Below are 27979 nucleotides of genomic sequence, written 5' to 3'. Positions count from 1 at the left end.
CCTATAGACATAAGCCTCTAGTTCTCAAGGCCTAGAGCAATAAGATTTTGCCTTTGGAAGTTCAGACCAATAAGTCTTCACTCTGAGGATATGGAATCACAGTTCTCTGATTCTAGGCTGTCATAAAGCTTCTAGGTTTGAAAAATCCTGCCCATAAGCCTCTGGCGTCCAGCATGGAGGGAGTTGTTCACTTTTAGGATTGCTAGCTACAAAATGCAAAAAGATCCTCAGCCAGCTGTATTAATATACAATGTCTTAACCAATGTTGAATAAAAGCTTACCTCGATTGCAATACACAAACCTTCCTGGACATGGAGTGCCTGGATTCTATGTGTATGAAAATGGATAAGCCATATTTTTCATATTTTTAATAGGTATGTGAGACTGACTAAAACTCACCTAAGACAGGATAGCAAGAGAAAGGCATACAGATTTCATTTAGTAACTTTTACAAGTTCCTAAGAGTCCTCATAAGAAAAAATTAAGAACAACAGAAGCAGTGACAGCAAAACACTTACATACCAGGTCAGACAGAACTATAAACTGTGAAAACATGGCATGACAAAGAGGTCTGGGCTAGGACAAGAAATGAAAGAAAAATGACCAGAAGTTAATAGTTAACAAGGTTTATGCCTTGACAACCCAGTTAGAAGAGTAACTTCCTTTCTCCTGCTACAGGAAAGTACCTTTGCCAGTTTTATCACCTGCTTTTGGAAGAAAAAGGAAGTCAAAATTCCTTCTGGCATTCCTGTTTTCCAAGTGCCTTTAACCTCAATAATCAATGTCAATAGGGCATATTTTAATTCCTTGTGGTGCTATGTAAAGCTTTGATAGAGTTGTTAGTGTAGCTTTGCTATAGAGATCATGCTATAGCCTAGCATGATCAAGGACCTGGGCTTACTTCCCAGTCCCAGCACTGGGAAGGAAGGATGGAAGGAAAGAGGATGCAGAAGCCAAGAAGGAGAGGAGATACATTCATATTCTGTTGTTCATGACACATAAATTGGAATTATTCCCAAGAAAATGAAGCAAAGTCTCAAAAACCCACCCATTATTCCAGCAACTCATATTATAAACATGCATATATACTATATATAGTATACAAGTAGATACAAACTGTCTACTACCACACATTATAACAACTAAAAATGTAAACAATCTAATGCCCCAAAGTATGAAGATATTTAATAAATAATAACATAACAATCTCACAGCACATTATATCTCCTAAAAGTAAAAATGATAGCTATAAAGTGTGCAGGTGTGCGATGAGAAGAGAGAGTAGGGACTGAAATTGATTGAGTGTTACTGCAAAAGCTATGCAAGAAGTGGAATAATAAGATGGTAAATAAAAACAGGCTGTCAGTGAGGAAGGCAGGAATGACAAGATGAAGAAATACAAAGAGAATAATATCAAAGACTATTTCAACCAGAGATGTGGGTGGGTGTTAGATAATCAAAACAAAACTAGATGTTTCCAGACTGTAACTTGCTATAACGTAAGTCAAATGCAACAGCTTGTTCTATTTAGAGGTTGAAAATTAATTTCAAACATGATCATCATACCAATACCATCTATTCACTGTGTTCATCTTTTCCTTTAAGAAGCTTATAAAATACTGACAAAATATTTTATTTCCATTATCCACAGGATAAAGTGGAAGCTCTGAGGTCAGATGAACTAGAACTAGACATCAGGTCTCCAGATCCCAAGACCACTCTTCTTCCTACCATACAATCCTATTTCTAGGAATTTAAACTGTAGATAATTGAGGGTTGAAAATTCTGTAAAGAGTATGACCTGAAAAGATAACTAGGATCAGGAAATCTTAACAGAGATAATAATCTATGTGTGCTTTGGAGAGAGACAAAGTTGAGGGAATGAGGGGGCCTGTTACATCTACAGGAATTACTGGTAGTGGTCTGCCTACTCAATAGCTGGCCTCTTCTTCCTCACCAACAGAACTCAGAGAAGAATGGCTGAAAATTATATTTCTGAGATTCCTTTGCAGACAGGAGTGGACAGAGATACCTACCTAGAAGTTGTTGAGTCAGCCATTTTGCCTTAGAAAGTAGCCATTTGGGGAAATAAAAGAAAAGCCCAAGAAACTGCAAGGGTTTCCTGAAGAATGCAAAAGATGTACATCTTCATGGCACTAAACTCCATTATTATTTGTAACTAGAGATTCACCTCACCTCCTCCAAGCAAGAGCATTTTGAAAAGCAACCATAGTCACCCTGAAAGTACTTAGGTTGGCTGAATCATGGCTGGTCTGACACCTGTAACATTCTTTCCATTTTCAAAATAGTAAAATATTCAATCTCTGAACATTTTGCTTCTAGAAATTTAGAGAGCAGACGACAACAGAAGCATTTTCTAAGTTGGCTAGTTAAAATAGGGTAGAGATGTATTTATTCCACTTATCTTAGATCACACAGCTTTGGGCATTCTCTGGACAGTTCTCATATTTAGGCACCTAGCTACACTTTTTACAAATACATATCCATACATTAATAACACAGGAAGTTTTTAGTTCTTATTTTTCCTTATCTTTTTGTGCTGATACTAGGCCTAAACTCAGGGTCTGGGTGCTGTCCCTTGGCTTTTCTTTGCTCACGGTTGTCACTCTACCACTTGAAGCACAACTCCACTTCCAGCTTCTTGGTGGTTAATTGAAGATGAAAGTCTTATAGACTTCCTTGGCAGACTGGCTTTGGAACCTGATCTAAATCTTAGCCTCCTCAGTAACTAGGATTACAGTTGTGAGCCACCTACGCCCAGTGTGAATACTGTTTAACAGAACAGTTTCATAGAAGTTAATTTTTTCCCCAGCAAAATGCCCAAATTTAAAGAGGTATTTAATGACCTGATCTAAAAATCCCACACATCCAAGAGATTATTTAACAGAAAACCTCCAAACTAAAATTTGCTGAGAATGCACCTTATGTCTAATAACCGATATACATTAAGTGCCAAACATTTGCTAAATAAATGAAAAGTGCTATCAAGTGTGTGTAAAAGCAAGCAGTAGGATATTCTCCATAACAGGAAATTAGCATACCTTACAGAATTTCAAGCCCATCAGTGAAATAAAACAATCGGCTGGTTGGGAGATAAAACTAATTTGGTTTCTGATAGTTTAATCAACAATGAACTGGGCCATTAAATTAGCAGGTTTAAGTCTTACAATTGCCCTAAAAGAAGAATGCAAGGTTAGACTTGATTAAATAACCTAGGGATTCACCCAGTCATTACATGCCCGGAATATCTGCAAAGAGATATAAAAATTCTGATGTAATTTCAATAATCTTTAAAGTATATGTATGTTTAGGTTCAAGATTGCAGCAAGCAGCAATTTCTAACTAGATGATTTAGAAATTGCTGTAAAAAGATTACTAATCCAGGTCTTGCACCTTAGTTTTTCTCCCTTCAAATGTAGCAAATTCAGACTATTTGTTACAGCTTGCTTATAATTTTTCTTTGGCAACAGGGTAACATCAAAAAGCAAGTTGCCCCATTTCTCAGAAACTTTTAAAAAATTAATGCAAAACACAAGGTAAGTAAAAACAAAATTTCTCTGAACTTGCCAGCAATCTGGCTTCAGTCAATAATACCTACCTTGGATTTATATCTGAGATTTAGAATAAATGACAAGAATAGGAAACATTCACCAAGTTTCTAGAAAAAACTGATAGAATATAGCAAAGGCAAAGATCCGGAAATGCAAATTAATTTGTCTTTCATGTTAGATATAATACTAATGGAAAAATTATGGGCATTTAAAGACTTTTAGGAAGGGTAAGGGGTGGCTCATGCTTATAATCCCAGCTATTAGGATATTAGGATCAGGAAGTAGATATCAGGAAGAATACAGTTTGAAGGCAACCATAGGTAAAAAGTTGGTGAGACACTATCTCAACAAAGAAGCTGGGTAGGGATGGTCATGTACCAGTCATCCCAGCTACACAGGAAACATAGGAAAGCCTACCCTGACAAAAACTAAAGACTTTATCAAGAAAAATAACAAAAAAAAAAAAAGAAAAGAAAAGAAAAGGAAAGAACGGGGTACCAGTGGCAGAGTCAGAGACCTGAGGATTGCTGTTCAAAGAGCCAGCCCAGACAGTAAAGTCCAGGAGACTCCAATCTCCAATTAACCAGCAAAAAGCTAGAAGTAGAGCATAGCCTTGTGCACAAAAGCTCTAGGACAGTGTCCAGGTTCTAAGTTCAAGTCTCAGTGCCAGCTCAAAAAATATAAATAAAATAAAAAAGAGGAGGAAAAAATTTTAGAAGATGCTATGAATTATAATTCAAAGAACTGTCACAGGAATACATTATACATTAAAGGATCCAAGTCCTGACAAAGAAAGATAATTTATCTCCAAATATATACTTACATATACATACATATGTGTATATGCAAATATATGATGGGTTTTGTTAATGTGAAAATTATTTTTTGTTTATCTTCATATATACATGTGTGTATAAAATTTTAAAACCAATGGGATAGTAGCTATGATGTGGTGATATCAGAAGACTGGTGGAATCATATCTAAGATTACTAAGATTGACAGTAAAATTTATGCCAAATATAATTTTTCATCTTGCATCCAGTATTTTAAATGTCAGTACAAACTTAGAAAATTCTTCTGAAAGTAGCATAATGCTTAAGTAACATGATAAATGGTCTAGAAGGTGGTCCTTTGCCACTGAGGAAAACACAACTTTTAGTGTTAAGGCTGTTGAGACATAATTGTTATTGCCAAGCTTGATGTCCTATGAACACCCTCATCCTGAGGCTGTGCACATGAGTTATTTTCAGGCTGAGTATTTACCAAGGGTCCATAGGCCTTTGGAATTCTTCCTATCCACTTTCACTTGAAGCTCTTACTCAGTTATCTCTGAAACTATGTCTTCTTAAAAAATGCCTCCCCTGCCGCCATAGCACCCTAGACAAGGCTTATTGGTGAAGGGGGGCAAAAAAAAGAAGCAGGTTCTGAAGCTCACCCTGGACTATACCCACCCTGTAGAAGATGGAAGCGTGGCTGCTGACAATTTTGAGCTGTTTCTACGAGAGAGACTCAAGGTGAACAGAAAAGCTGGGAATGTTGCTGGACGGGAAGTCATCACTGAGAGGAGTAAGAGCAAGATCAATGTAACCTCTGAGGTGGTTAGCCAGGACTTTGAAATAACTCACCAAAAGAATAATCTACATGATTGGCTATGTGTAATTGCTAACAGCAAAGAGTTATAAATTGCTTCCTTCCAGATCAACCAGCACAAAGAAGGGGAAGACAATGAGGATTAAAATTCATTTACTTGGAATATTTTGTATGAGTTCTCAACAAAAATTGGCTCATAAATAGTTATACACTCAAAATAATACTAGTCTTAAACATAAAACAAAGACAAGTAAATCTGTATTTTTGGTGATACTGAGGAAATCAGTTGTTTTTTAATGAAGATAACACTTGAAAAAAAATGGTGTCTATCTAATGTTCTTTCCAATACCCTAAAGTGTATTCAAAATTTCTACCTAATCTCTTCTAACTTTTGCATCCTGTATTTTCAATGATTCAAAACATATTTCATCTTACTTTCCATAAAAAAATTCAACAGTGGGTGCTCAAAGAGGTACATCTGTGTGACAAGAGCTCAGCAATGGATGCAACCCAAAATGTCCACTGATGGATCAATGTTTTTCTCTACTTTTGCATATTGAGTTATTAAGCATATTCAGAAACAGTTTTAAAGAAAGGGATCAGCTGCAGAGTTTCATGCTCACCTCCATAGTTCTATTTCCTGCACTCAAATCACATCATCACTGAATTCTAATTATCCTAGCCCTACAGTAACCATTCCAAATGCTCTTTATTCTCAAGTCCACATCCTTATCGTCTCTTCACAACTTTACTTTTGTGTTGCCTTGCCCTATTTTTCTGAGAGACTTGAAACCAGGATGCAAAGTTGGCTTACTTTGAAAGGCATCATCAGCTTTATGAAAAGGGAAGAAAGGAGACAAAAATTGGGAGGACTGGCAATTTAAAAAGTTAGGATGCTGACAGAAGGATGTCAGGCTCTTACTGAGTGAATACTCCAGGGTTAGTCAGGACTTTTTCCAGCAAAGATCAGCAGGACAGTTGTAGGTACAAAGAGATTAAAGGTTGGTTTCATCGTAAGGGTTTTTTCTTTCTTTCTTTTTCCAGAATAAAATGTAGGAAAGGACAAGGAAACAATGTATTTTCTAGGAACAGAGTAAACTACGACATGCATTCAAAAGTGGATAATGGGACATGACAGGCGGTAAAATAGGATTTGTGAATTGGAGGTGTGACTCTCTCCCTGGAACACAGATGTAAGTGAGCAATACAGGCAGTAGAAAGCCAGAGAGCTGGCACCAGCAGCTCAGGCCTGTAATCCTAGCTACTCAGTTCAAAGGCTGCCTTGGCAGGAAAGTACGTGAGACTCTTAAATCAACCACCAGAAAACCGGAAGTGGCACTGTGGCTCAAATGGTAGAGTGCTTGTTTTGAGCTGAAGAGCATAGGGATAGCACCCAGGCCCAGAGTTCAAGCCCCACGACAGAAAGGAAGGTAGGAAGGAAGGAAGGGAGGGAGGGAGGAAGGAAGGAAGGAAGGAAGGAAGGAGGGAAGGAAGGAAGGAAGGAAGGAAGGAAGGCAGGAAGGCAGGAAGGCAGGAAAGAAAGGAGGGAAGGAAGGAGGGAAGGAAGAAAAAGGGAAAACGGAAGGGAGGGAGAGAGAGAGAGAGAAAGAAAAGAAAGAGAGAAAGAAAGTAGCCAGACAGTAGGAGTTTATCATGTGTTTCTGTCACTGAGAAGGGGCAGCCCCCTTCCAGGCAAACTACTTGATCTCCAAATGCACCCATATGGTGCTTTTCTGATCTCTGTCTCCCAGAGCCCCGAGCACCACTATTAGACTTCTGTCACTTATTACTATCTCATCCCACCCATCTCAAACTATTGCCTTTTTGGAAGAATTTGTTTTCTCCAAGGTGACCCATCTTTAGACTGTTCCTGGTGAGATTGATGGAACACATTGTAAACCTGTGTGCAAATGTAACAAGAAAATCACTCACCCACCTTGTCTAATTAATGTAGCCTAATACAACAAAACACTCCACAAAGTTTCTGGATCTTTGTGGCAGGATTCAGAACTGCATCAGATGCATGGCACCGAAACCAAGCAACAGCAATCTCTGCTTATGGGCCCCCAACTCAAGCTACATTAGGTTTCCAAAGTAAACAAATCCCTGCTCACCAAAGTCTTAGATTTCCATTTATCTTAAGGATGGGCTCCAATGTTTTGTATCGAATCCTTTCACATTCAAAACATCCTGTACGTGCAACAGCCTATCACTGAATGTGAGAATACGGGCCTTTGTAGGGAAGATAAAAAACCTACATGCCATAATCTGAGGGGAGAGGAAAGTCACTTTATTCCTGGCCTAATGCAAGGTCAGAGAACCCTATGATGAGAAGACCCTATGACAATAAGACTGAGACAATCCATCGAGGCAGTGAAAAGTGGACAACCGAAGTTTACTTACATTATTTACACCAGAAAGGGGTCTTGAGACTATCTTGTCCTGGGCTAGATACCCAGAACCAAGAGCAGCCTCAACCACCAAGCCTCCAAGCCTCCACTAGGCAGTCCTGACCCCCCAACCTTTATTGGTCGGTCTGCAAGCCTCCAAAGCTCCAAACCTCCGAAGAGGAAGGCTTTTCCCTTTCTCCTTCACTGCAGGCCTCTCCACTCTCCACAGGCCTGCCCTGCTCTGCTCCGGGAGGCTCCTCTCCACAGGCCTCTCTAAAGGAAGGCCCCAATCGGCCCCGAATGACCTCCTAAGGAGGTCCCATATGGCCCCTCGAGGCCTGCCCTGCTCCGGCAAGCTTTCCTCTCCTGCCTTCTCTCCCTCCATTCCTACCGCTGTCCTATCAGCAGTAACTAACTCTGCACTAACGGTTAGTCCCTTACTCTCCTCAGGACTCCTGTCTCCTCCGGACTACCCTTCCCTCAGGACCCCGGTTTTTCTTCTCCTCCTTCCCCCTCTCCTCGGAGCACTCAGTCTATATATACCCAGATAGGCTGCCTCCCTCCCCCACTAACCCCACCACCATTCATGCTCCTCCCCCAAGCCGCCCCCTCTCCAATCCCAATCGGCAACTCACCATGTGGGGCTCGACGCCCCACCCCTCCAGTAGCAGGCCACGCCCTTTCAGCGGGAAGCCCCACAACTTCGGCGGCCTGCCCCGCCCCCCTTCGGCGGCATGGCGCGCCCCTCCGGTGGCGCCCCGTGGGGCTGTGACGTCAGTCTCTCAAAGCCATGCTCTATCCCGAGGCCTGCTCTGTGGAACCCCACCCCCTACAGCAGGCCGGGCCACGGGGCCACACTGACTATATGGGCCCCGCTGATTGTCGGGGTCCCGCGGGTGGGACAGGCATGCACTGGGTTCGTATCTAGGTTCTGACGGCGGCAAGACACCTTACCTCTCTCCCCTGAAGCTCCAGCTACTAGGACCGGGTGAGTGCAAGCCTCGGAGCACGCTGCCATGGCTACAGCCAGACGGTTGGAGCTGCAAGTAAATTGGAAGCGGCCGACCGGAAGTAGATCCGCGGTCCTTTTTTCCCCCCTAGTCCCGTCCCGCCCCTGCGCCGGAAACACCGCCCTCGAGACCACGTGACGCTGCTGGGCGTGGCCACGCACGTTTGTTTTGGTCTGGGGTTGTTGAAAGGCACCGAGCACGTGGTCTGGTTTTCGCCGCTGTAGCTGGCGCTGACCTTATCCTCCTTCATGCTGTCTTTTCTTAGATTCACCTCTACTTTGCTTCATCCTCTGGCCCTTCCTCCCACCCGCTAGAACTGGCGTTTGAGGGAATGCTTTGTTGTTCGGTGGGGATCCAGGCCACGCCCTGGGTCTGCCGCGCTCCCGGGTCTGTGGCCTCTCATCAGCCTAGGATACCGGGGCAGCTCGGGCGCCTCGGGTAGCCAGCGTCTGGCTTTTGTGGATACCCGGGAATACAAACCCGAGTGTCCTTTGGTGGCGTTCCTGTGACTCACTCCTCATTCCAAACAAGCCAACTTGTTTGGCTTGGGTTTTTCAAGGACACTGACAGCTGTCGGGTTTCAGGATTCCTACGTCGAAACACGATCTGGACAAAAGACGACCAACCTCCGTCGTTGAGGCTGGGTGTCTGGTCAGAAATCACGACCAGAAACGGACCGAGGTCACTTCGTCTTCTGACCTTAAGATTGTCCGATAGATTGCTGGGTTAAGTGATAGACAAAGTGAGCAGAAAGATGGTATCGTATACATGATATGTAGATAGTATTATATATCATAGGTCTGTGTGAACTACATGGCTAGTTTATTGCCATTTCACTGGATATGGGAAACACAAAAAGATAAATTGACAAAACTAATACTTCACGGTACACAGACCTGAAATGGTTTTCACGACGCAGTCCCCCGTACCCCTCCTATATTTCCGTCTTAGAGCCCCTGTAACCTCTGAAGTTATAGTCCCAATAAAAATAAGCCACACACAGAAGCAAGCCTTTGGTTCAGTGACCTGAGGTCAGCGGGCTGTGTGTGGGGCACGAGACGTAAACTCAGGCGCTTCCGCCAGCACTCCCAGGTGGCTTGCACAACGCCCCGGGTTTCAGGCTCCGGGGGAGCCTCCCTCTCCGACCCAGCCACCCACCCCACAGCTTCTCCCTTTCTTTCGGATCCCCACTGGGACACCTCGGGTCTAGCCCGCGGGCGCCAGTCTCCTTCCCCCCCCCCCCAGCAGGGCGGACCCCAGGCTCCCCGCTCCGACCCCCGCCCCGCTCGCCCCGCCCCGCCCTGCCCCGCCCCACAACTCCCTCTCGAGGGCCGGCCCGGTGGCGCAGGCGCACTAGGCGCGGTCGAGAGGCGGAGGGCTCTCTGGGCGGCTTGGGCTCCGGCTCCTCCGGCCGCGTCTGCGGCGGGCTGGTCGGCAGCCACCGGCGAGCGCGGGGCAGTACCGGCGGGCGGCGTCGCCATGGGCTCGGGCTGGAGCAGCGAGGAGGAGCGGCAGCCGCTGCTAGGACCCGGGCCGGGGCCTGCGCCGGGAGGCGCGCGGCGGGGCCGGGAGGTGGCGGCGGCGGCGGCGTTGCCCGCGGCGGGGCCGGGCCCCGGGCGGGTGTACGGGCGGCGCTGGCTGGTGCTGCTGCTCTTCTCGCTGCTGGCGTTCGCGCAGGGCCTGGTCTGGAACAGCTGGGGCCCCATCCAGAACTCGGCGCGCCAGGCCTATGGCTTCTCCAGCTGGGACATCGCGCTGCTCGTGCTGTGGGGGCCCATCGGCTTCCTGCCCTGCTTCGCCTTCATGTGGCTCCTGGACAAGAGAGGTGAGGGGTCGGGGACGGTGGGGGACGGGGGATGGGGGTGAAGGAGGAATGGGGCGCTGCCCGGAGCTGTCCACGGGGAGCAGCGCTCTTCTCTTGTCCCTGGCATCCCATCCTAACTTGGGAACCCCCTGTCCCCAAAGCGACAATTGCGGGGAGACTGCCTTGCACGTGTGTGTGTGTGTGTGTGTGTGTGTGTGTAGTGTGTGTTCAAGCCCTTTATGTAGCCCTACGGATTTAACGTATCTTTAAATGCTCGAGCTTTTGCCTATTGTGAGCATGGGAGCATTCTAGCGCCCGCGCTATATGGGTTTGTTTTATTTATTTCATGTACCTGCTTAAAAAAAAATCATTCTTTGACCTAAAAGCATTGGGAATATTCAGGGTGAAAGGTCAGAAAAGAGACTGATGATGTCTAGATGTGAGGAAGTAATTAATGAGTTGGCCTTGTGTAATAGGTGACTCCAGTCACGGAAGAACTATTGGGAAACTCAGGTCTGACGCTTGGGTGTCCAGCAGGTGGTGATGGGCATGTGTGTTTATGTCCTAGTAGCTTTCTAGGTGGAGGCTTATGACTAGATGAAGAAAGGCTGTCTTTTACAGAAGGGCCTACTGTCCATCTCACTACCATTTGCCAGTATGATTATGTGAGGAGAGAGGAAGAGATCATAAGGTTGAGAATCATCGCAATAGATTGTTAATTTAACCATAAGAGGTTAGATTATCAAGACTCTAGATTTATTAGTTAGATATTGATTGGGAACTACTTTGTATATTTTCTGTAGTTATACCCATTGTTGAAAGGAATTATTTGATGAATTGGATTGTTTGGTTGTATCTGGAAAGCTTAGTCCACTGGGTCTACTATTAGCAAATGCCATTTTCTTCCCGCCTCTCATATCAGAAATTGCCAGACAATCCAAAAATTCATATGGAACAATAAAAGACCCCCGAATAGCAAAAACGATCCTTAATAGAAAGAACAGTGCTGGAGGAATATTAATACCAAATTTCAAACTCTACTACAAAGCCATAGTAATCAAAACAGCTTGGTACTGGCACAAGAACAGACTTCAGGACCAATGAAATAGTATTGAAAACCAGAAATGAACCTACAGACCTATAGCCATCTAATCTTCGATAAGGGAGCTAAAAAAAATAGAATGGAAGAAAGACAGCCTCTTCAGTAAATGGTGCTGGCAAAATTGGTTAATCACTTGTAGAAAACTAAAGCTAGATCCTTATATATCACCCTGCACCAGAATCGACTCCAAATGGATCAAAGACCTCCGAGTCAAAGCAGACTCCCTGAAAACATTACAGGATGGAATAGGAGAAACCCTAGGTCTCCTTGGCACAGGCTGAAATTTTCTTAAAAGAGACCCAGAAACACAACAAATCAAAGAAAGGTTGGACATCAAAGACCTCCGAGTCAAAGCAGACTCCCTGAAAACATTACAGGATGGAATAGGAGAAACCCTAGGTCTCCTTGGCACAGGCTGAAATTTTCTTAAAAGAGACCCAGAAACACAACAAATCAAAGAAAGGTTGGACAAATGGGATTGCATGAAATTGTGGAGCGTCTGCCTGGCAAAGGACATAGCTAGCAAGACCAATAGAAAGCCCACGGATTGGGAGAAGAGCTTCACTAGCCATACAATGGACAAGGGTCTCATATCTAAAATATACCTGGAACTCAAAAAATTAAATCTCCCAACAACAAATCCTCAATGAAACAACTGTCCAATAAATAAGTGGGCTAAAGATTTACAGAGAAACGTCTCTGAAGAGGAAAGAAGGATGGCCAATAGACACGTGAAGAAATGCTCAACCTCCCTAGCCATAAAAGAAATGCAAATCAAAACAACATTGAGATACTACCTCACCCTAGTTAGAATAGCTATAATCAAGAACTCTAATAATAACAACAGATGCTGGAGGGGATGTGGCCAGAAGGGAACCCTACTGCATTGTTGGTGGGAGTGTAAACTTGTTCAAACACTTTGGAAAGTAGTGTGGAGGTTCCTCAAAAGACTCCACATAGAGCTCCCCTATGACCCAGCAATCCCACTTTTGGGAATTTACCCAAATGATCACAAAAAAGACCATACTAAAGCTACCAGCACATCTATGTTTATTACAGCATTATTTACCATAGCTAAGATATGGAACCAACCCAGATGCCCCTCAGTAGATGAGTGGATCAAGACAATGTGGTATATATACACAATGGAATTCTATGCCTCCATCAGAAAGAATGACATTGCCTCATTTGTTAGGAAATAGAAAGACGTGGAAAAAATTATATTAAGTGAAGTAAGCCAGGCCCAAAGAAACATAGGTCCCATGGTTTCCCTTATTTGCAATAACTAGTATATGTCTGAGACAAGCAGAAACGTTCAGATAAGTTGATGTTAGGTGAAATGAACTCCAAGATAAGACTCAAATTGTGTTTCTTTCTTGCGATTGTTTCTAACATATTTATAAGATGATTTCTTTGTTGCTTTGTATGTCCTTCCCACATGGTTTTCACTGTATTTGATGTTGGCATACTTTGTGGAGGGGAAGGGAAAAAACAAATTATTTAAATAGGGATACAGGTGGACCCATTGCAACAATGAGATGTACAAGTCGTTATGTCAAAAAATGACTTTACAACTTTGGGGGGAGGGTAGGGAGATGGGAAGGAATGGGAAGGAGAAACAAAGGAGGAGACAACAATGCTTGACAAGAAATGTACTCATTACCTTGCCCATGTAATTGTAACCCCTCTGTACAGTATTTTCACAATTAAAAACAAAAAAGTAGACTGGGTTAAAAGAAATTGCCATATATCTCTCTAGGGTCTTTTTTATTTTTTTTAAAGTTTTAACTCTGTTTAGGAGTACTCTGACCTCATAACTTAATCATCTCCCAAAGGACCCACCTACTAATTCCATCATTTAGTGGATTAGGATTTCTGTATATGAATTTGAAGGGAACAAAAGTATTCAGACAGTAGTCTAGGTAGTCACAGTTGCAGTTGTCTGATATATTGTTGAGGATATAGAATAGCAGGGTAATATTAGCAGTTGTTCTTCTCCCATTCTGACAGTTCCTTCTCAGGTATCCATATGGAAAAGACTAAAGAATTGTTGGCTGTGAATTCATTTATAATCAACAGTGCAATTTACTTGCTAAAAAATGGAGAATAATTTTAGGCACAGAGCATGATGTCCAAAAACAGAGAGAAGTTGTTTGATATATTCTGTTAACATTTCAGTTTGAGCATTGATTTTTTTTTGGGGGGGGGGGTCTGGTAGTGGGCCTGAACTCTGGGCCTGGGCACTGTCCTTCAGCTCTTCAGCTCAAAGCTAGTGCTCTACCACCTGAGCCACAGCGCCACTTCCGGCTTTTTTCTTTTTGCTTATGTGGTGCTGGGGAATTGAACCCAGGGCCTCAAGCATGCAAGGCAAGTGTTCTACCACTGAGCCACCTTCCCAGCCCCTGATGTTTTTTTTTTAGTAAGCCATTTGACAAACTAGAGAACTTTTAAAGTTGTGTAAAAAAAATCATGATGTATAAGATAAAGCGAATTGGGTGTATTGAACTTTAAAAAGAATATAGGAGACAGAATACAGGATGTATAGTTCAAGAAAAAGAGGAATTAGTCTTAATATGTGTAATTCTAGAAGAAAGAACTAAACAGAATTCCAAACAACACAAGGAAGAAGCTTCTAACAAGATATCCAGCCTCCCAAAGGTGTGTTTTGACCTGTGTTGAGCCTCCAGGTAGAATAGGAACTAAGCTAAGGATGCCAAGAAAGGACATCCGCACATTGAATGAGATTTTTTTGTTTGTTTGTCTTTAAACTAAACTACATTTTATTTGGATTTTTTCAACTTTCAAACTTTTTAAATTTTAATATGCATGACATATAATAGCATGACATCAAATTGGTATTTCTTCTTAGATTTCTCTAATCTGACAATTCTTTGATCACACTGTAAAAGTTGGCCAGATTTAGGAATATCAAAAGACAAAATTAAAGCAGACTTAATTATAGTTCAAATTGTTTTTTATGATTCATGAATCTAAGTTTCCATTCTACAAAATAGAAAGAAAGCTCTCATTGGGCAAAAACACAGCAGTGGGATTTTCAAGTGCACACAAAAACAGAATACTAGGAAAAACACAAGCAAACAAAGCAAAGCAAAACAAACAAACAAAACCTGGCTGGTTCATAGCACTTTGTAGTAAAATTGAGTTGCCTTATTATGTAATACAGTAAGTTGAAATGTCTTGTTTTCAGGGAGAAAAGTTTCAATTTGATGGTTTTAGCATGAATGATTTTATTTTGGTTTGGCCTGGTCTGTCTGGAGCCAAGTCCAAAACAGTAACTTCCCATCATTCTTTTCTTTTTAGAGGGAAATGCTTCTTTTATCTTTATATCAGGAGTATTTTTAATATTGAAATGTCACCAACCTTGTTTTTATGGTAGGAAAATGTTTATGTTCACCCTTCTTATGATTATATCTATTATCCATGGACAGATAAATCAGAAACTACCTACTTATGCTACTTCCTTGGGGAGTTACTTCATAGTTTCTATGAAGAAGTATTTGATTTTATGAATTGAATGGTAAATTCAATTTCGTGTTTTATATTTTTCCATTTGTTGAAGCAATAAAAATATTTTTAAAATTTTTTTAGGAAGTACTTTTTTCCTTTTCAATAGGAGAAAGATGATACACTCTCATAACGTTGGTTGAGCTGCTGCAGGTCCTGTCTGTACACTTAGCACTCAAGACTTCACCTTCCTTGAGTGCTAAGGTAACTTGTTCTAAGAAGGTAGGTAGTTGGTTGATCTTACCCAGCTTAGCAGAGAAGGCCTGTTTTCTTCCTAAAATGGGTGCTTTAATTTCTCACCCTTTTCTTTAATCAATAAGGAAACAAAGGAGAACTTGCTAGTGAGATAATGACCAAAGGCAAGAATGCCCTGGAAACCAAGTGAAGAAATTCTCAAGAAGACAATATCCAAATGTTTGCTAAGGGCTGAGAATAAATTCCTCACAGAATTTACATCTCATGAGAAGATCAAGGCAAGAAAAATTTAAAAGTCAGTGTTAAGTGTGTCAGAGAGTAGTAAATATATTGGAGAAATATAAGCAGGGAAATGGAGAAAAAGAAAGGTGAACAGGTGGATTTTTGTTTTGTGTAAAGTATCACAGGTAAGGCGTATATTATGTTTCAGTAGATATGTGAAGGAGAAAGGAAGCCTGGCATATCAATTCTGAACAAGACTGAGGAAAGGAATGGCAAAGACAAAGGTCCTAAACTTGTTTGGCATATCAAAAAAGAGCAATGAGGCCCGTATGGCTAGAGTAGAACCAGTGAGGGAAGCAATGGTAGGAGATGAGATTAGAGGGGTAGAGCAAGCCAACTCATGCAGGGCCTCCTAAGCCATTGTAAGGATATTGGCTGTTAACAAGGAGTTGAGGGGGTTCATCATTCATGGAAAGGCTTTGAGTAGAAGGGGTGACTGTGCTGTTGTCTTGAAAACAAGGGTCAGAGCCGAAAGACTTGTTAGGCTAGATAGGCGCTGATCGTAGATTTCATTGTGGCTTCTGTGGGTAGCAGTGGAGAATATAAGAAATGGTTAGGTTGCAAGTATAAATTGAAAGTAGACTCATCACTACTGCTGATGAGTCATATGTAGGGTTTGAAGAAAGGGAGAACTCTAAGATATTTCTCAACTCTTTAGTATTAATAATTAAGAAAATAGAGATTTTTTTTACTAAAATGTTCAGGATTGTGGACGGAGCAATTGGAAGTAGATGGCATTGAGATCAGGGGCCTGAAATGGCTGATAGAAATTTATGTGTCAGATATACAAATCTGGAGTTCAAAAGAGAGTCCGTTGAAGAAATGTGGGAGTTCTCAGTTGTGGCGTTTAAAGTCCTAGGGCTGGATGAGATCACTGGTGGAGGGAAAAGTAGCTTCAGAAGAGAAAAAGAGCAAGTCCTTGGGTATTACAGTCTTTAGAGGTTGGAGAGGTAAAGAAGAACGAGCTTAAGGATGACCTAGAATAGAGCCTGAATTTAACAGAAGAGAAGACAGGGTATATAGATATGAATGCTGTTGGTTGGTGGTGGAACTTGTAGATGTTACTTATGTCTCAGAAAGTCGGAAACAAAATTACCACTTGATGAGTGAGAATAGGAGAGTATTTTTTGTAGAGAAAAATAACTTGTGGAGCAGTTTTCTAGGAAACAAGAATACAAGGACTAGAAATTTGTAGTTGGACTTGGGTCAGCACTGGGGTCCTGCTGCATGTGGATGTTTTTTAATAAAAAGTGAGACCCATCATAATGGTTGCGTTTTCCTTTAGCTTGTTCTGTTGGGCAAGTGCTGGACAAATACCAGCAAAGGATGAAGGGAGAAGGAAGGAAAAAGAAAGGGAAGGAGGAAGAAAGCTGGGGAGGGAAGGATCAGTATATGTATGAAATAGAAAATGTGCATGAAACAATGGTTCTCAGACTTTGGACATCAGACAGGGCAAGACAATGATCCCTTGTGATTTCTTCAGCAACACACAGATGAAGAACTCAGACAGCTCAGCTAAGTTGAAGAAGCAGAGTCCAATGGCCACATAGCTAGAATTCTTAGGCAAGAGTACCATAGAGGAGGAGGCATCATGGAAAGTCCTGAATCTATAAGGGATGCCTCCAACATTGAAGAAATGAGCTCACAGAACACTTCCTAATGTTCACATATAGCTGGGAATAATTCACATACCCAACTGCCAGGATGGAGAAACCTCTATAAGTATCCTATAAATGATTAAGAAGATTGCAGGCTGGGATTGTGGCTTAGTGGTAGAGTGTTTGCCTAGTATGCATGAAGCCCTGAGTTCAATTCCTCAGTACCATATACACAGAAAAGGCTGGAAGGGGTGCTGTGGCTCAAGTGGTAGAGTGCTAACCTTGAGCAAAAGAAGCAAGGGGGAACAGTAAGTGATAGATAGGGAGTGATAGATAAGTTCACATTTTTTAGAAAAAGGTCCTTGTAAAAAAATTACCAAACTACATCATTATGATCCATATTTCTCAGAATCCCAGCATAAGAAACATAAAGAACATTGTAATCATATTGTTTAAATATACTGATAAAGGGAAAGTCTTAAAAGCATGAGAAAATATACTGAGGATCATATACACCGAGGAAAATACACTGAGAGACAGAAAGAGTACTACTGATTCCTAGAAAGTGTCAGTAGAAGCAATGTCCTTAGGAGAGAGACCATTTGGAGAAGAGCTTGAAAGTATAAGGATTCCACTCTTCATGATACAGTAGAAAAGTTTCGGGAATTAGGGAGATAGCAGGGATAAAGTCAGATTGAGGGATACATAAACATAATGGGATATGGATATAAACTTCAAATCTCCCATGTCTGATGTAGACAGAATGGACAGGCCCAATGTCGTTAGTCCTGACAGTCCTCAAAGTGAGTTGGCATGACAGGGGTGTGACCTCTGTGGTCAAAGAAGGGAGTCTTGCCAGGAGTAAGCAGAGCTTGTCTTTATTCTAGCTAAAGAAAGTGGATGGACCCTGCAAGAGAACAATCTTGCCAAAGACTTAACATCCAACATTTAATTTTCCGTGTGTGTGTGTGTGTGTGTGTGTGTGTGTGTGTGTGTGTGTGTGTGTGTGTGTGTGTGTGTGTGTGTGTGTGTGTGTGTGTGTGTGTGTGTGTGTGTGTGTGTGTGTGTGTGTGTGTGTGTGTGTGTGTGTGTGTGTGTGTGTGTGTGTCCGTCCATCTGCATTCCAATTACCTTTGCATTCCAATTACCTTTGCGTTCTAATTTAGGGACCTGTTGTGGATTTCCATTAAAACACCCCTTATGTCCTCAACTAAAGGAATTATCCATTGAAAGGACACTTCCTGTGGTGTCTGGAATTTGAGAAGAAATGGATTTTCCTTTTAGTCATTCTTGTATTTTGAAATTATTTTAACAATAACTTTCATCACATGGTTTTTGTACTCAGACCTTACTACTGTGTCCACTTGAGGTCATTTTTAAATAGAGATTTTACATGTCTCTTAAGCCTGTTTTCCTGGGGTCTTTTTTGTTTTAATATAATTTTATTGTTATTATGAAAGTGTGGTACAGAGGGGTCACCATTTTATAAATCAGGTAATGAGAACATTTCTTTTTAGACAATAACACTCCTTTGCTTTCCCCAGTTTTCTCCTGTCCCTGTCCACAAGTTGCATAGTTCATTTTCCTCATAGTATCTACTAAGTACCATGCCTACATTTGTTCATCCTTGCTAGGTCTTTATTACTTCTCCTCCCTCGGTGAGTTGATAGCTTTTTTATTCCATGAATTAAGAGAGATATATCTTATCAAGGTATAAATGATGCAAAGAAACAGTTTTATTCAAGATAGAGTGTATAACTGGGATAGATTAAGCAATACTTAGCAACAGTTAAACAAAAAGCCTATTTCTTACTTGTCTGTAGATACAGCACCCAACATGATTTATCTTAGCAAGATTGCTTTAATGATCAGTTTTTCATGACTTCCTCATTCTTAAATGTTTATATTAGCTATAATATGATCATGCATTTAATTAAAAGATAATGGAGGAAATAAATACGCTAGTGTTTGGCAGCAATAATAGGAAGCATGGTTCTTTGGATCAACCATATGGCCATAATCAATGCCCAGCTATTCCTTGCTGGCTCTTACCTTAATTATAAACAAAATCTTTAGGAAAAAGATGAGCATCATGTACAATGTAAACCTTACAGGCCCAAATCATAGTACTCGATTCAGCATCTCATTGAGTACCAAGTGTAAACTTATAAGAATACTGTTTTGCAGGATATTTATGACCTTTTTTGTATTTTTCATTAATTACACTCTATTTCCTGTGGCTATAATGTAGTTTTAAAGTCTGTATTCTGATAGGAGAAGCAGTAAATGAGCAGTATGTATGCATTGCTTGTTACCAAGAAGTGCAATTCTCTATGGTATTCCTTCTGCCAAATTGTATTAATAATACTCAGATTATAAAAGCATATTATAAAGTTAGCTCAGTTCATTTCACAAATTAGTCTCAGAGCATGTATGTGCCTGATCTGGATCTCACATTTATTTCCCTTGCTCTGTTTAATCTGTATAATAATGATTTTGTTGACTTTCAGTTTCCTTCAAGCAGAGAAGGAAACACCATTTAACTATCTAGCTGCTATCAAAAAAAATATTTTTTTAGGCATGTGTCAGTGTCTCAGGAGGCTGAGATTCAGGAGGCTGAGGTCTGAGGATTGCAGTTCAAAACCAGTCCAGGCAGGAAAGTCCATGAGCCTCTTATCTCCAACTAACCACTTAAAAACCAGAAATAGAGCTGTGGCTCTAAGAGGTAGAGAGCTAGCCTTGAGCAAAAAAGCTTAGGGATAGTGCCCAGGCCCTGAGTTCAAGCATTGAGACCCAACCAAAAAACAAAACAGAACAAAACAGTTTTTCTAGGAGGAAAAAATTTGAAACATTGCATTATCATTTAAGTCTGTTTTGTCTGTGAAATGGTTTCAAGGAAATAGGGATGTGGGATAAATGTTAAGGATTGTGACCACCTGTATCAAAGGCTTTTATGAGTTACATGTGTGATGAGGCTGCCACAACCTGTGTGATAATGTTGATTCTGTTTCAACAAAGGTATAGCCTCCCAACAATGGAAAGAAGACTTAGCTCCATTATTCTTCCAGTACTCTGTATGCTTATCTTTTTATCATATCTTTTATTTTTTATTTTTATTTCTTTTTAGAATATTGAGCTAATTGTTTTATTGTTGCATAAATATTAACTGATGCCACAATTCATACTCTTCAAGGGTAAACTGCTGTGTCTGAGAACCTTCTGACCAGGTGGAGACAGTAGAAGGATCAGCTGGGGCGCACAGCCTCTTCCCTGGGAGGTTTTTCTTATGACTTGTATCACTGTGGGAGGAGTACTGAAAGCTTGTTGACAGTAATAGGTGGCAACATCTTCAGGCTGCTGCCGCTACTGAGAGTACGCTGTCCCATGCCTACTGCCACTGAACCTTGGTGGAATATCTTTTTTAATTTTTTTTATTTTTGGGTCTGGTCGTGGGGCCTGAACTCTGGGCCTGGGTGCTATCCCTCAGCTCTTCAGCTCAAGGCTAGCGCTCTACCACTTGAGCCACAGAGCCACTTTCGGCTTTTTTCTTTTTGCTTATGTGGTACTGAGGAATCGAACCCAGGGCCTCATGCATGCAAGGCAAGCGCTCTACCACTGAGCCACCTTCCCAGCCCTATCTTTTCTTTTTATATTTTCTTTTGCCCTTCTACCAACATGACTATTGACATACATTTTCAAAATACTGGTCATATTTAGAATACAGATGAAAGAAATACTTAATTGATCTACATTGTCTTCTGAAGTTCTATACCATTCTTTTCTCTTTTTTGGCAGTACTGGAGTTTGAACTCAGGACTTTGTACTTGATAGGCAAGCATTCTACTCATTGAGCCATACCTGTTAGCCCTTTATGTTTTAGTTTACTTTTCAGATAGGGTCTCATATTTTTCATCTGGGCTGGCTTTTTCCTCCCATGTAGCAGGGATTACAGAGGGTGAACTACATACTTAGCCCTGTGTGCATTTTTTTTTATCAATGTCTTCTATAAGTTATAAACAATCTGACTATCTGATACAGTTGGCTACAAAGGCATATAACTATTATCCCAGATACATGGGAGGATGAAATCAGGAAAATTGTAAATACAGGCCAGCTTGGACAGAAGAGTCTGAAAGATTTTATCTCGGTGATAGCTATGGAAAAAAAAAAATCACAGTCCAAGCCCATGCCTAGGCAGGAAGTGAGGCCTGTGTCTCAAAAAAAAATCACCAGTGCAAAAGATGACTCAGGAGAGTTAGAAAGCACTTGCCTCCAGCAAGTACAAGGCCCAGAGTTCAGATACCGGTATCTCAAAAAGACTCTGATGAACTAAGAAAATTTATAGACCATTATTGTAGAATTGAGAATCAGAAAGTCCTTAACATCACTTTTTTCTTGCTTTAAAATTGATTTTTTATTACAAAAGTAACATGCTTATTGGAGATCATGTGCAAAATATTAAAAATATATATTAATTAAAACTAAAAGCCGGGGCTGGGAAGGTGGCTTAGTGGTAGAGTGTTTGCGTTTGCCTTGCATGCATGAGGCCCTGGGTTTGGTTCCTCAGCACCACATAAGCAGAAAAAGCCAGAAGTGGCGCTGTGGCTCAAGTGATAGATCGCTAGCCTTGAGCTGCAAAGAGTCCAGGCCCAGAGTTCAGGCCCCACGACCGACAAAAACAAACAAACTAAAAGCCAAGACCTGGAGACATGGCTGCAGTGGTAGAGTTTGACTAATAAGCATGGGGCCCTGAATTCAAACCCCAGCACTCCCCTTCCCCCAAAACCATTACATAGATCACCAAAGATAAGTACGATTTATATTTTTATTTCTCAGTAATTTTGGTATGTGGTTATATATGTATGCACTATCTATATATATATATACATAGTATACCAGCACTATACTAAGATGTACAAGGAAGCATACCTTCTATTATTTGTAACTGATGTCATTCTAATCTCAAGTCCACTTTTATGCGATAAAGTTATAAGGAAACAAACTCCAACTTTAACTCCCCCAAACTCTTCCCCCAAAGGTTTACTATTCTAAAACAAGGATCAGTTTGTCCTCAGAATAAGAAAATATACAGTTGGTAGGTTGTTAATTTTTGAGAAATCTTAAAATAGTTAATCTATTACAATACTTTCTAGGGACAACAGAGAGGTTTTTAAAATTGACAATTTGCATTTTAAAACTAGAATTTTGTATTGATTAGATTAAAAATAACTAGTCATTCTGAACACTGATGGCTTATGCCTGTAATCCTAGCTCTTCAGGAGGCTAAGATATAAGGATCTCTATTTGAAGTCAGCCAAAAAAGAAACCAGGAGTGTGGCGTAAGTGCTAGAGTGCCTGCCCAGCAAGCATGAGACCATGAGTTTAAACCTTAGTACTGCCAAAAATTTTATTTTCCTATATAGTATATTATATCTGAATTGAACAAAACATTCTCAACATTCAGTTTGAAAAAAATTAGTTAATAGATTTTCTGGTCTTGATACTGTCACTGAAGTTTCTATTAACGTGAAAATCATTTCATTTTCAGTATATAGGTTTTTTTTCCATGTTGGAGATTATAGAGAAAAGTATGTTAGACTATGATATCAATTGGGCAGATTAATAAAAATGTTTATTCTTAAATTAACATCAGACTTATTTTAAAGTACATAGAGATTAACCTTCTGTTATTGTTTCTTTTTAGGTCTTCGGGTAACTGTGCTTCTGACATCCTTCCTTATGGTTTTGGGAACTGGTCTAAGATGCATACCTGTATCAGACTTAATGATTAAAAGAAGGTAAATCATATAAGTAACTTCATACTTTTTCTCTTACTTTCTCTTTTATTATAAGTGTATATGTTCCATTATAAGCTTTTATTAACCAGATCCATTTTTATGATCAGTAGAGAATTATTTTCAGTGAAGCATTTTTATTTTGTTTTTATTTATTTATTTTGCTGATCCTGGGTGTTGAACCCAGGGCCTGGGATCTGTCACTGAGCCTGTCTGTGCTCAAGGCTAGTATTCTATCACTTGAGCCACAGCGCCATTTCTGACTTTTTCTAAGTAGTTTATTGGAGATAAGAGTTTCGTGGCCTTTCCTGCCTGGGCTGGCTTTGAACTTCAACTCTCAGATCTCAGCCTCCTGAGTAGCTAGGATTACAGCATGAGCCATCAATGCCTGCCTTTGAAGCATTTTTATGCTTTTATGATTCTTCAATTTATTGTCATATGGAAGATACTGTATCAGTTGTTAATTTCACTGTCAAAGATAATAACCATTAGAAAATAATAGAATACAACAATATATATATATATAACATACATGCATATATGTACTAGAGCAAATGCCACAGAAGAGATAACAAATTAGCCCTATGAAACTGAGGATATCAAAAAAGAGTTCATCCCCACATGGGAAGTGCATTTGTTGAAATCTTTTTTTTTTTTTTTTTTTTTTGTACTGGGGATTGAACCCTTTGCCACTGAGCTACATCCCAGCCCATTTGTTGAAATCTTTAGCACTCAACTGGGAAAAAAATCCTGGAGCAAAATGGAATAATTTACATTCTATTTGCAAAGAATTTGAAAAGAAGTAAAACTTGAGTGTTTATCTTGGAAGGTAACAGTCAAGTAAACAAAATTCCACTAAAAGAGAATAAATAAACCTTTGGGCTAGTCCATTGGTTGCTTACATTTCTGGTTTACATGCTCCAGGGCAGGACTTTTCAGGTGAATTGCTTATGTAGATTACACGATATTTTCCTGCCTGGGACAGGCTGTTTGTGAAGTAAGAGCCAGAGAACAAGAGGCTGAGCAGAACCACCTAATCAAATTTAAAACTTCTCAGATGTATGTGGCATATATCATCTCTACTAACATCCTTTGATAAACTCATACTACCTAGCTAGAGACAATGGACCAGGAAGATGTATAAATTTCCCTTTGTGAAAGGAGGGTATGAATAATAATATATTAAGTGTTATGTACCATAAAGACACATGTGAACTATTTCATTTGATAATTACAGTGCTCTCTATAGATGGCTGTCACCAGTGCACAATTAACATTAAGTAATCCAAAAGATATTTGCTATTTAAAAATAAAAATAAACTTACTCCTTGTTAGCATAAATACTTGCAAGTAAGTATAGCATACTGTGAGACAGACTGAAAAGGATTCTTTTTTTTTAATTGTGAAAATACTGTACAGAGGGGTTACAATTACATGGGCAAGAGAATGAGTGCATTTCTTATCACGCATTGTAGCTTCCTCCTTTGTTTCCCCTTCCCATCCCTTCCCATCCTCCCCCCGCCCCCCCACCCAATACTCCCCACACCATAGTTGTAAAGTTCGTTTTCCACATAACGACTTGTACATCTCATTGTTGCAATGGGTCCACCTGTATCCCTATTTAAACGATTTGTTTTTCCCCTTCCCCTCCACAAATTATACCATCATCAAATACAGTGAAAGGAGGGGTTATACTGTGGGGGAAGGACATACAAAGCAACAAAGAAATAATCTTATAAATGTGTTAGAAACAATCGCATGAAAGAAAAAAAAACATTTGAATACATATCTTAGGGTTCATTTCACCTAACATCACCTTATCTGACCTTTTCTGCTTGACTCAGACATATACTAGATATTGCAAGTAAGGGAAACCATGGGACCTATGTTTCTTTGGGCCTGGCTTATTTCACTTAATATAATTTTTTCCAAGCCTTTCATTTCCTAACACTGAAAAGGATTCTTGACATTTTAGTATTGTTATGGAAATGTTTTTGTTCTCACTGAGTCTTTGACAGGATCTTGGAGACCCTCAGTGGTGTCTAGGAAATTGCTATTGTAAAGTGTTTTCTTAAAGCAAATACATTATGTCTTCACTCTGTGTATTTACGTACATATATACGTGCATTCATACAAGTTCATAAGAGCTGTAATGATCAAACTCTATGTTGCATGATGAGTAAAATTTTGAGGACTGTCCCCAAGGGAAGAGTATTCCAAGAGAGAGAACAGTGAGGGTCTATATGAGCTGAGGCCTCTTCTGGGGTAGAAGGTAGTTTGATTTGTATACAGCAACATTTCTATACTTGCAGCCTGTGGCTTTATCCTTAGAGGGTGTAAAGTATAACTAACTTCTCACTTGGGTTAAACTGGATGTTGTTTTTCCAGGAATTATCTACAAAAAAAGGTATTTTTATTAACTAGGATGTAAATTTCTTAAATTGATGTTTCTCAGACTAGGATCTTTGGATATGACCTTGAGAGAAATGTTTCTCCTTTCAAGAGGATCCCATAAATCACTAAGGTGTGGACAACACTGATCTACAGATTAAGATATAAGAATGGATAGAAAGGAGTATTCCAGTTATGAAGGTCTTGATACTTCCTATAGAATTTTACTTTTCTCGTGGGACAGTTTGGAACTACATAGGTTTCTAATCAAAGGAGCAATAGTATCCAGGCAGTGTTAGATAAACTACTGATTGAAGTGTGCAGGGATAGACAGTGGCAGAAGAATAGACAAGATTGAGAGCTCAAGCTATAGTCATTCTTTTACTTGTCTTTTGTTTCCTTATATATTATTCATTCAACAGAATTCCTTACATTCCAACTATATACTACACTCACCTTCTATGTAGGTATGGAACCTAAGTCCTTATGCATGCAAGGCAAACACATACCCAGCCTGAGCCTATCCTTCATCTCTCCTGAGCATTCGGAGTACAACAGAGAACCAAACTCCCTACCATGCATAGAGCTTATATTCCAGTTGAGGAGACTAGCAGTAAACTGGATAAGTAAGTAAAAACACGTAGGATGTGTCATAGGGGAAAGCATGAAATAGAAAAGAAAGGCTTCAATTGCTGAAGAAAAGCTGGTGAAAGATCTTACTAGGAAGACAGTCTTTTGGTATAGAAACTTGAAGAGAGTAATGGATAACACAGTGTTTAGGAGACAAACAAAGGGATCCACAGGGATAAAATGTACAAGGGAGAAGAGCACAGCTGTTAGGAAGCCAGATTGCTAGAGCCAAGTGTGTGACTTAGAAGGAAATGTAAGAGCAGTTGCAGCTTGTGGCTGAAGTATGGGGCAGGATCCAAGACCATATCAGCTTTCAAAGGACTTCAGCTTTTTCTGAGTTAGGAAACCACTGGATGTTTACAGAGGAGTGTCCTGACTTTGGGCTGCTGTATTGAAAATAGACTGGAGCTAGAAGTCACAAACATAATAAGACCAGTTGAGAAACCAGTCAGTAAGCTGGAGGAGAGATGATGGGGGCTTGGGTGTCATGTTAACTCTGATGATAAGAAGTAGTGAAATTCTGATTATATTTTAGAGGATTTGCTAGTGTACTGAATGTGGAGGAAGAGGAATCCAGAGTGACTCCTACCTGCAGGAAGAATTGGGAATGGAATAGCACAGATGTGAGCAAGAATGTGAGAAGAGATTGGTGGTGGGATGATTGAGACTGCTCTCCGGCACCTTCAAAGCTATTGATTCCTTTTAACAGAGATGGGGAACACAGCCAGAAGGGGAAGTGGGTTTAGGACAAGAAGCTGACTTTCATTTTGAACAGAACTTTCCATTTTCAAAATAAATGTTCTCTTTCCAGAAAATCCACAATTATAAGTATTTCACATTTTAAAGGGTAGAAAAAAAGCACATTTCCTGTGGAAAGCAAGTTATTTCTCATCCTTCTGAGTTTTATAATTGTATTTGAGATAGTCTTTTATTTTCAGATACACATGGGCTTTTAAAAAACATTAATAATTTTTAAGTACAAAATTCCATGTAAGTTTAAATTCAACAAGGCATTCTTTTAAAGATGCCTATTAATACTTATTTTATTCTATTTTGAGACATCTGTACTATTATTTCTCTCCAATTGTGTATCCATGTAGATCCTCTTCAGTTGTAACTAATGCACTAGGAATGGAGTTGACTCTACATCTTGATGGAGAAGGTGATTAGCAAAAGAAAATTCATGAAGACGTATAACAAAGAGTAAATAAGAAATAAAATCAAGCTGGACACTGGTGGTTCAAGCCTGTAATCCTAGCTACTCAGGAGTCTGAGATCTCAGGATCATGGTTCAGAGCCAACCTGGACAAGAAAGTCCATGAGACTCTTACCTCCAATAAACCACTAGAGAACTAGAAGTGGCACTGTGGCTCAAGAGGTAGAGCACTAGCCTTGAGCTCAAGAGCTTGGGGACAGCATACAGGCCGAGGGTTCAAGCCCCACAACCAACAAAACTATACCTTATGCAACTGTTAAAAACTCTACAGTTGGAACATATTTTCAACTAATAAATTTTATCAGGCTTCTTCTGATACTCAGAAGAGATGGTAGACATATACAATATGTTTCTGAACAGCACTTGAACAAGAATTCATCTAACTCTGTTTTTGTATCCATTTCACTTGGAGGTTTTTGAGCCTCTTTCCAACCCAGCCTTTTGGATTAGTGGCCCCATATCCTTGTTTTCTTAAATCTTGGTTCCTGGAAGTCTCAAGGCAAGAGAACAACAGCTTTTCAATGAGTTTCTACCTCGCTCTGTTTTAATATATTAATCATAGTATTTTACCTAAAGAGTACTAATGAAAACTCAGGAAAAGTTTTTGCCACTTTTCTTTTATAGAAATTTATAATATAAGCAATAGAAAATACACCAAGATATATGTAATAGTACTGAAAGCTGGTTAACCAGGCACTATTGACCATTTCTGATAAAAATACAAATTACTATGAATTTGCTAGTTTATAAGGCCAAACTTTGTCTTAATAATCGTAAATAAGTAATTTGGACAGTGGCTAATATTTGCATACAAATATTATTAATGTGCTAATAGTATTACTAATATGTTTATGTGAAAATATTAGTAAATAAGTTGT

At 40.2% G+C, this 27979-nt stretch overlaps 2 protein-coding genes and 1 pseudogene across 3 annotated transcripts in view; 2 read left to right on the top strand and 1 right to left on the bottom strand.

Moving 5' to 3' along the window:
• Positions 1-8629, bottom strand: part of Hspbap1 (HSPB1 associated protein 1) — a 33685-nt gene extending 25056 nt beyond the window's left edge. For both annotated transcript variants that reach the window (XM_070030073.1, XM_070030074.1), the window contains exon 1: positions 8508-8629. In XM_070030073.1, the coding sequence (XP_069886174.1) occupies positions 8508-8571 (64 nt within the window). In that variant the 5' untranslated portion in view covers positions 8572-8629. The remainder of the gene's footprint in view (positions 1-8507) is intronic.
• LOC138832625 (large ribosomal subunit protein eL22 pseudogene) lies at positions 3151-5309 on the top strand (annotated as a pseudogene).
• Positions 8630-9923: 1294 nt separating the features above from the next.
• Slc49a4 (solute carrier family 49 member 4) overlaps positions 9924-27979 on the top strand; it is a 67707-nt gene continuing 49651 nt past the window's right edge. Inside the window, exons 1-2 of the mRNA XM_070030067.1 lie at positions 9924-10388; positions 22774-22867. Of these exons, the coding sequence (XP_069886168.1) occupies positions 10043-10388; positions 22774-22867 (440 nt within the window). The 5' untranslated portion in view covers positions 9924-10042. The remainder of the gene's footprint in view (positions 10389-22773; positions 22868-27979) is intronic.

The sequence above is a fragment of the Dipodomys merriami genome, unplaced genomic scaffold, assembly GCF_024711535.1.
Source record: "Dipodomys merriami isolate MVZ:Mamm:240054 unplaced genomic scaffold, mDipMer1.0.p SCAF_2, whole genome shotgun sequence".
Classification (NCBI taxonomy): domain Eukaryota; kingdom Metazoa; phylum Chordata; class Mammalia; order Rodentia; family Heteromyidae; genus Dipodomys; species Dipodomys merriami.
The sequence above is the reverse complement of the archived record's forward strand: the minus strand, read 5'-3'. Positions and strand labels throughout refer to the sequence as shown.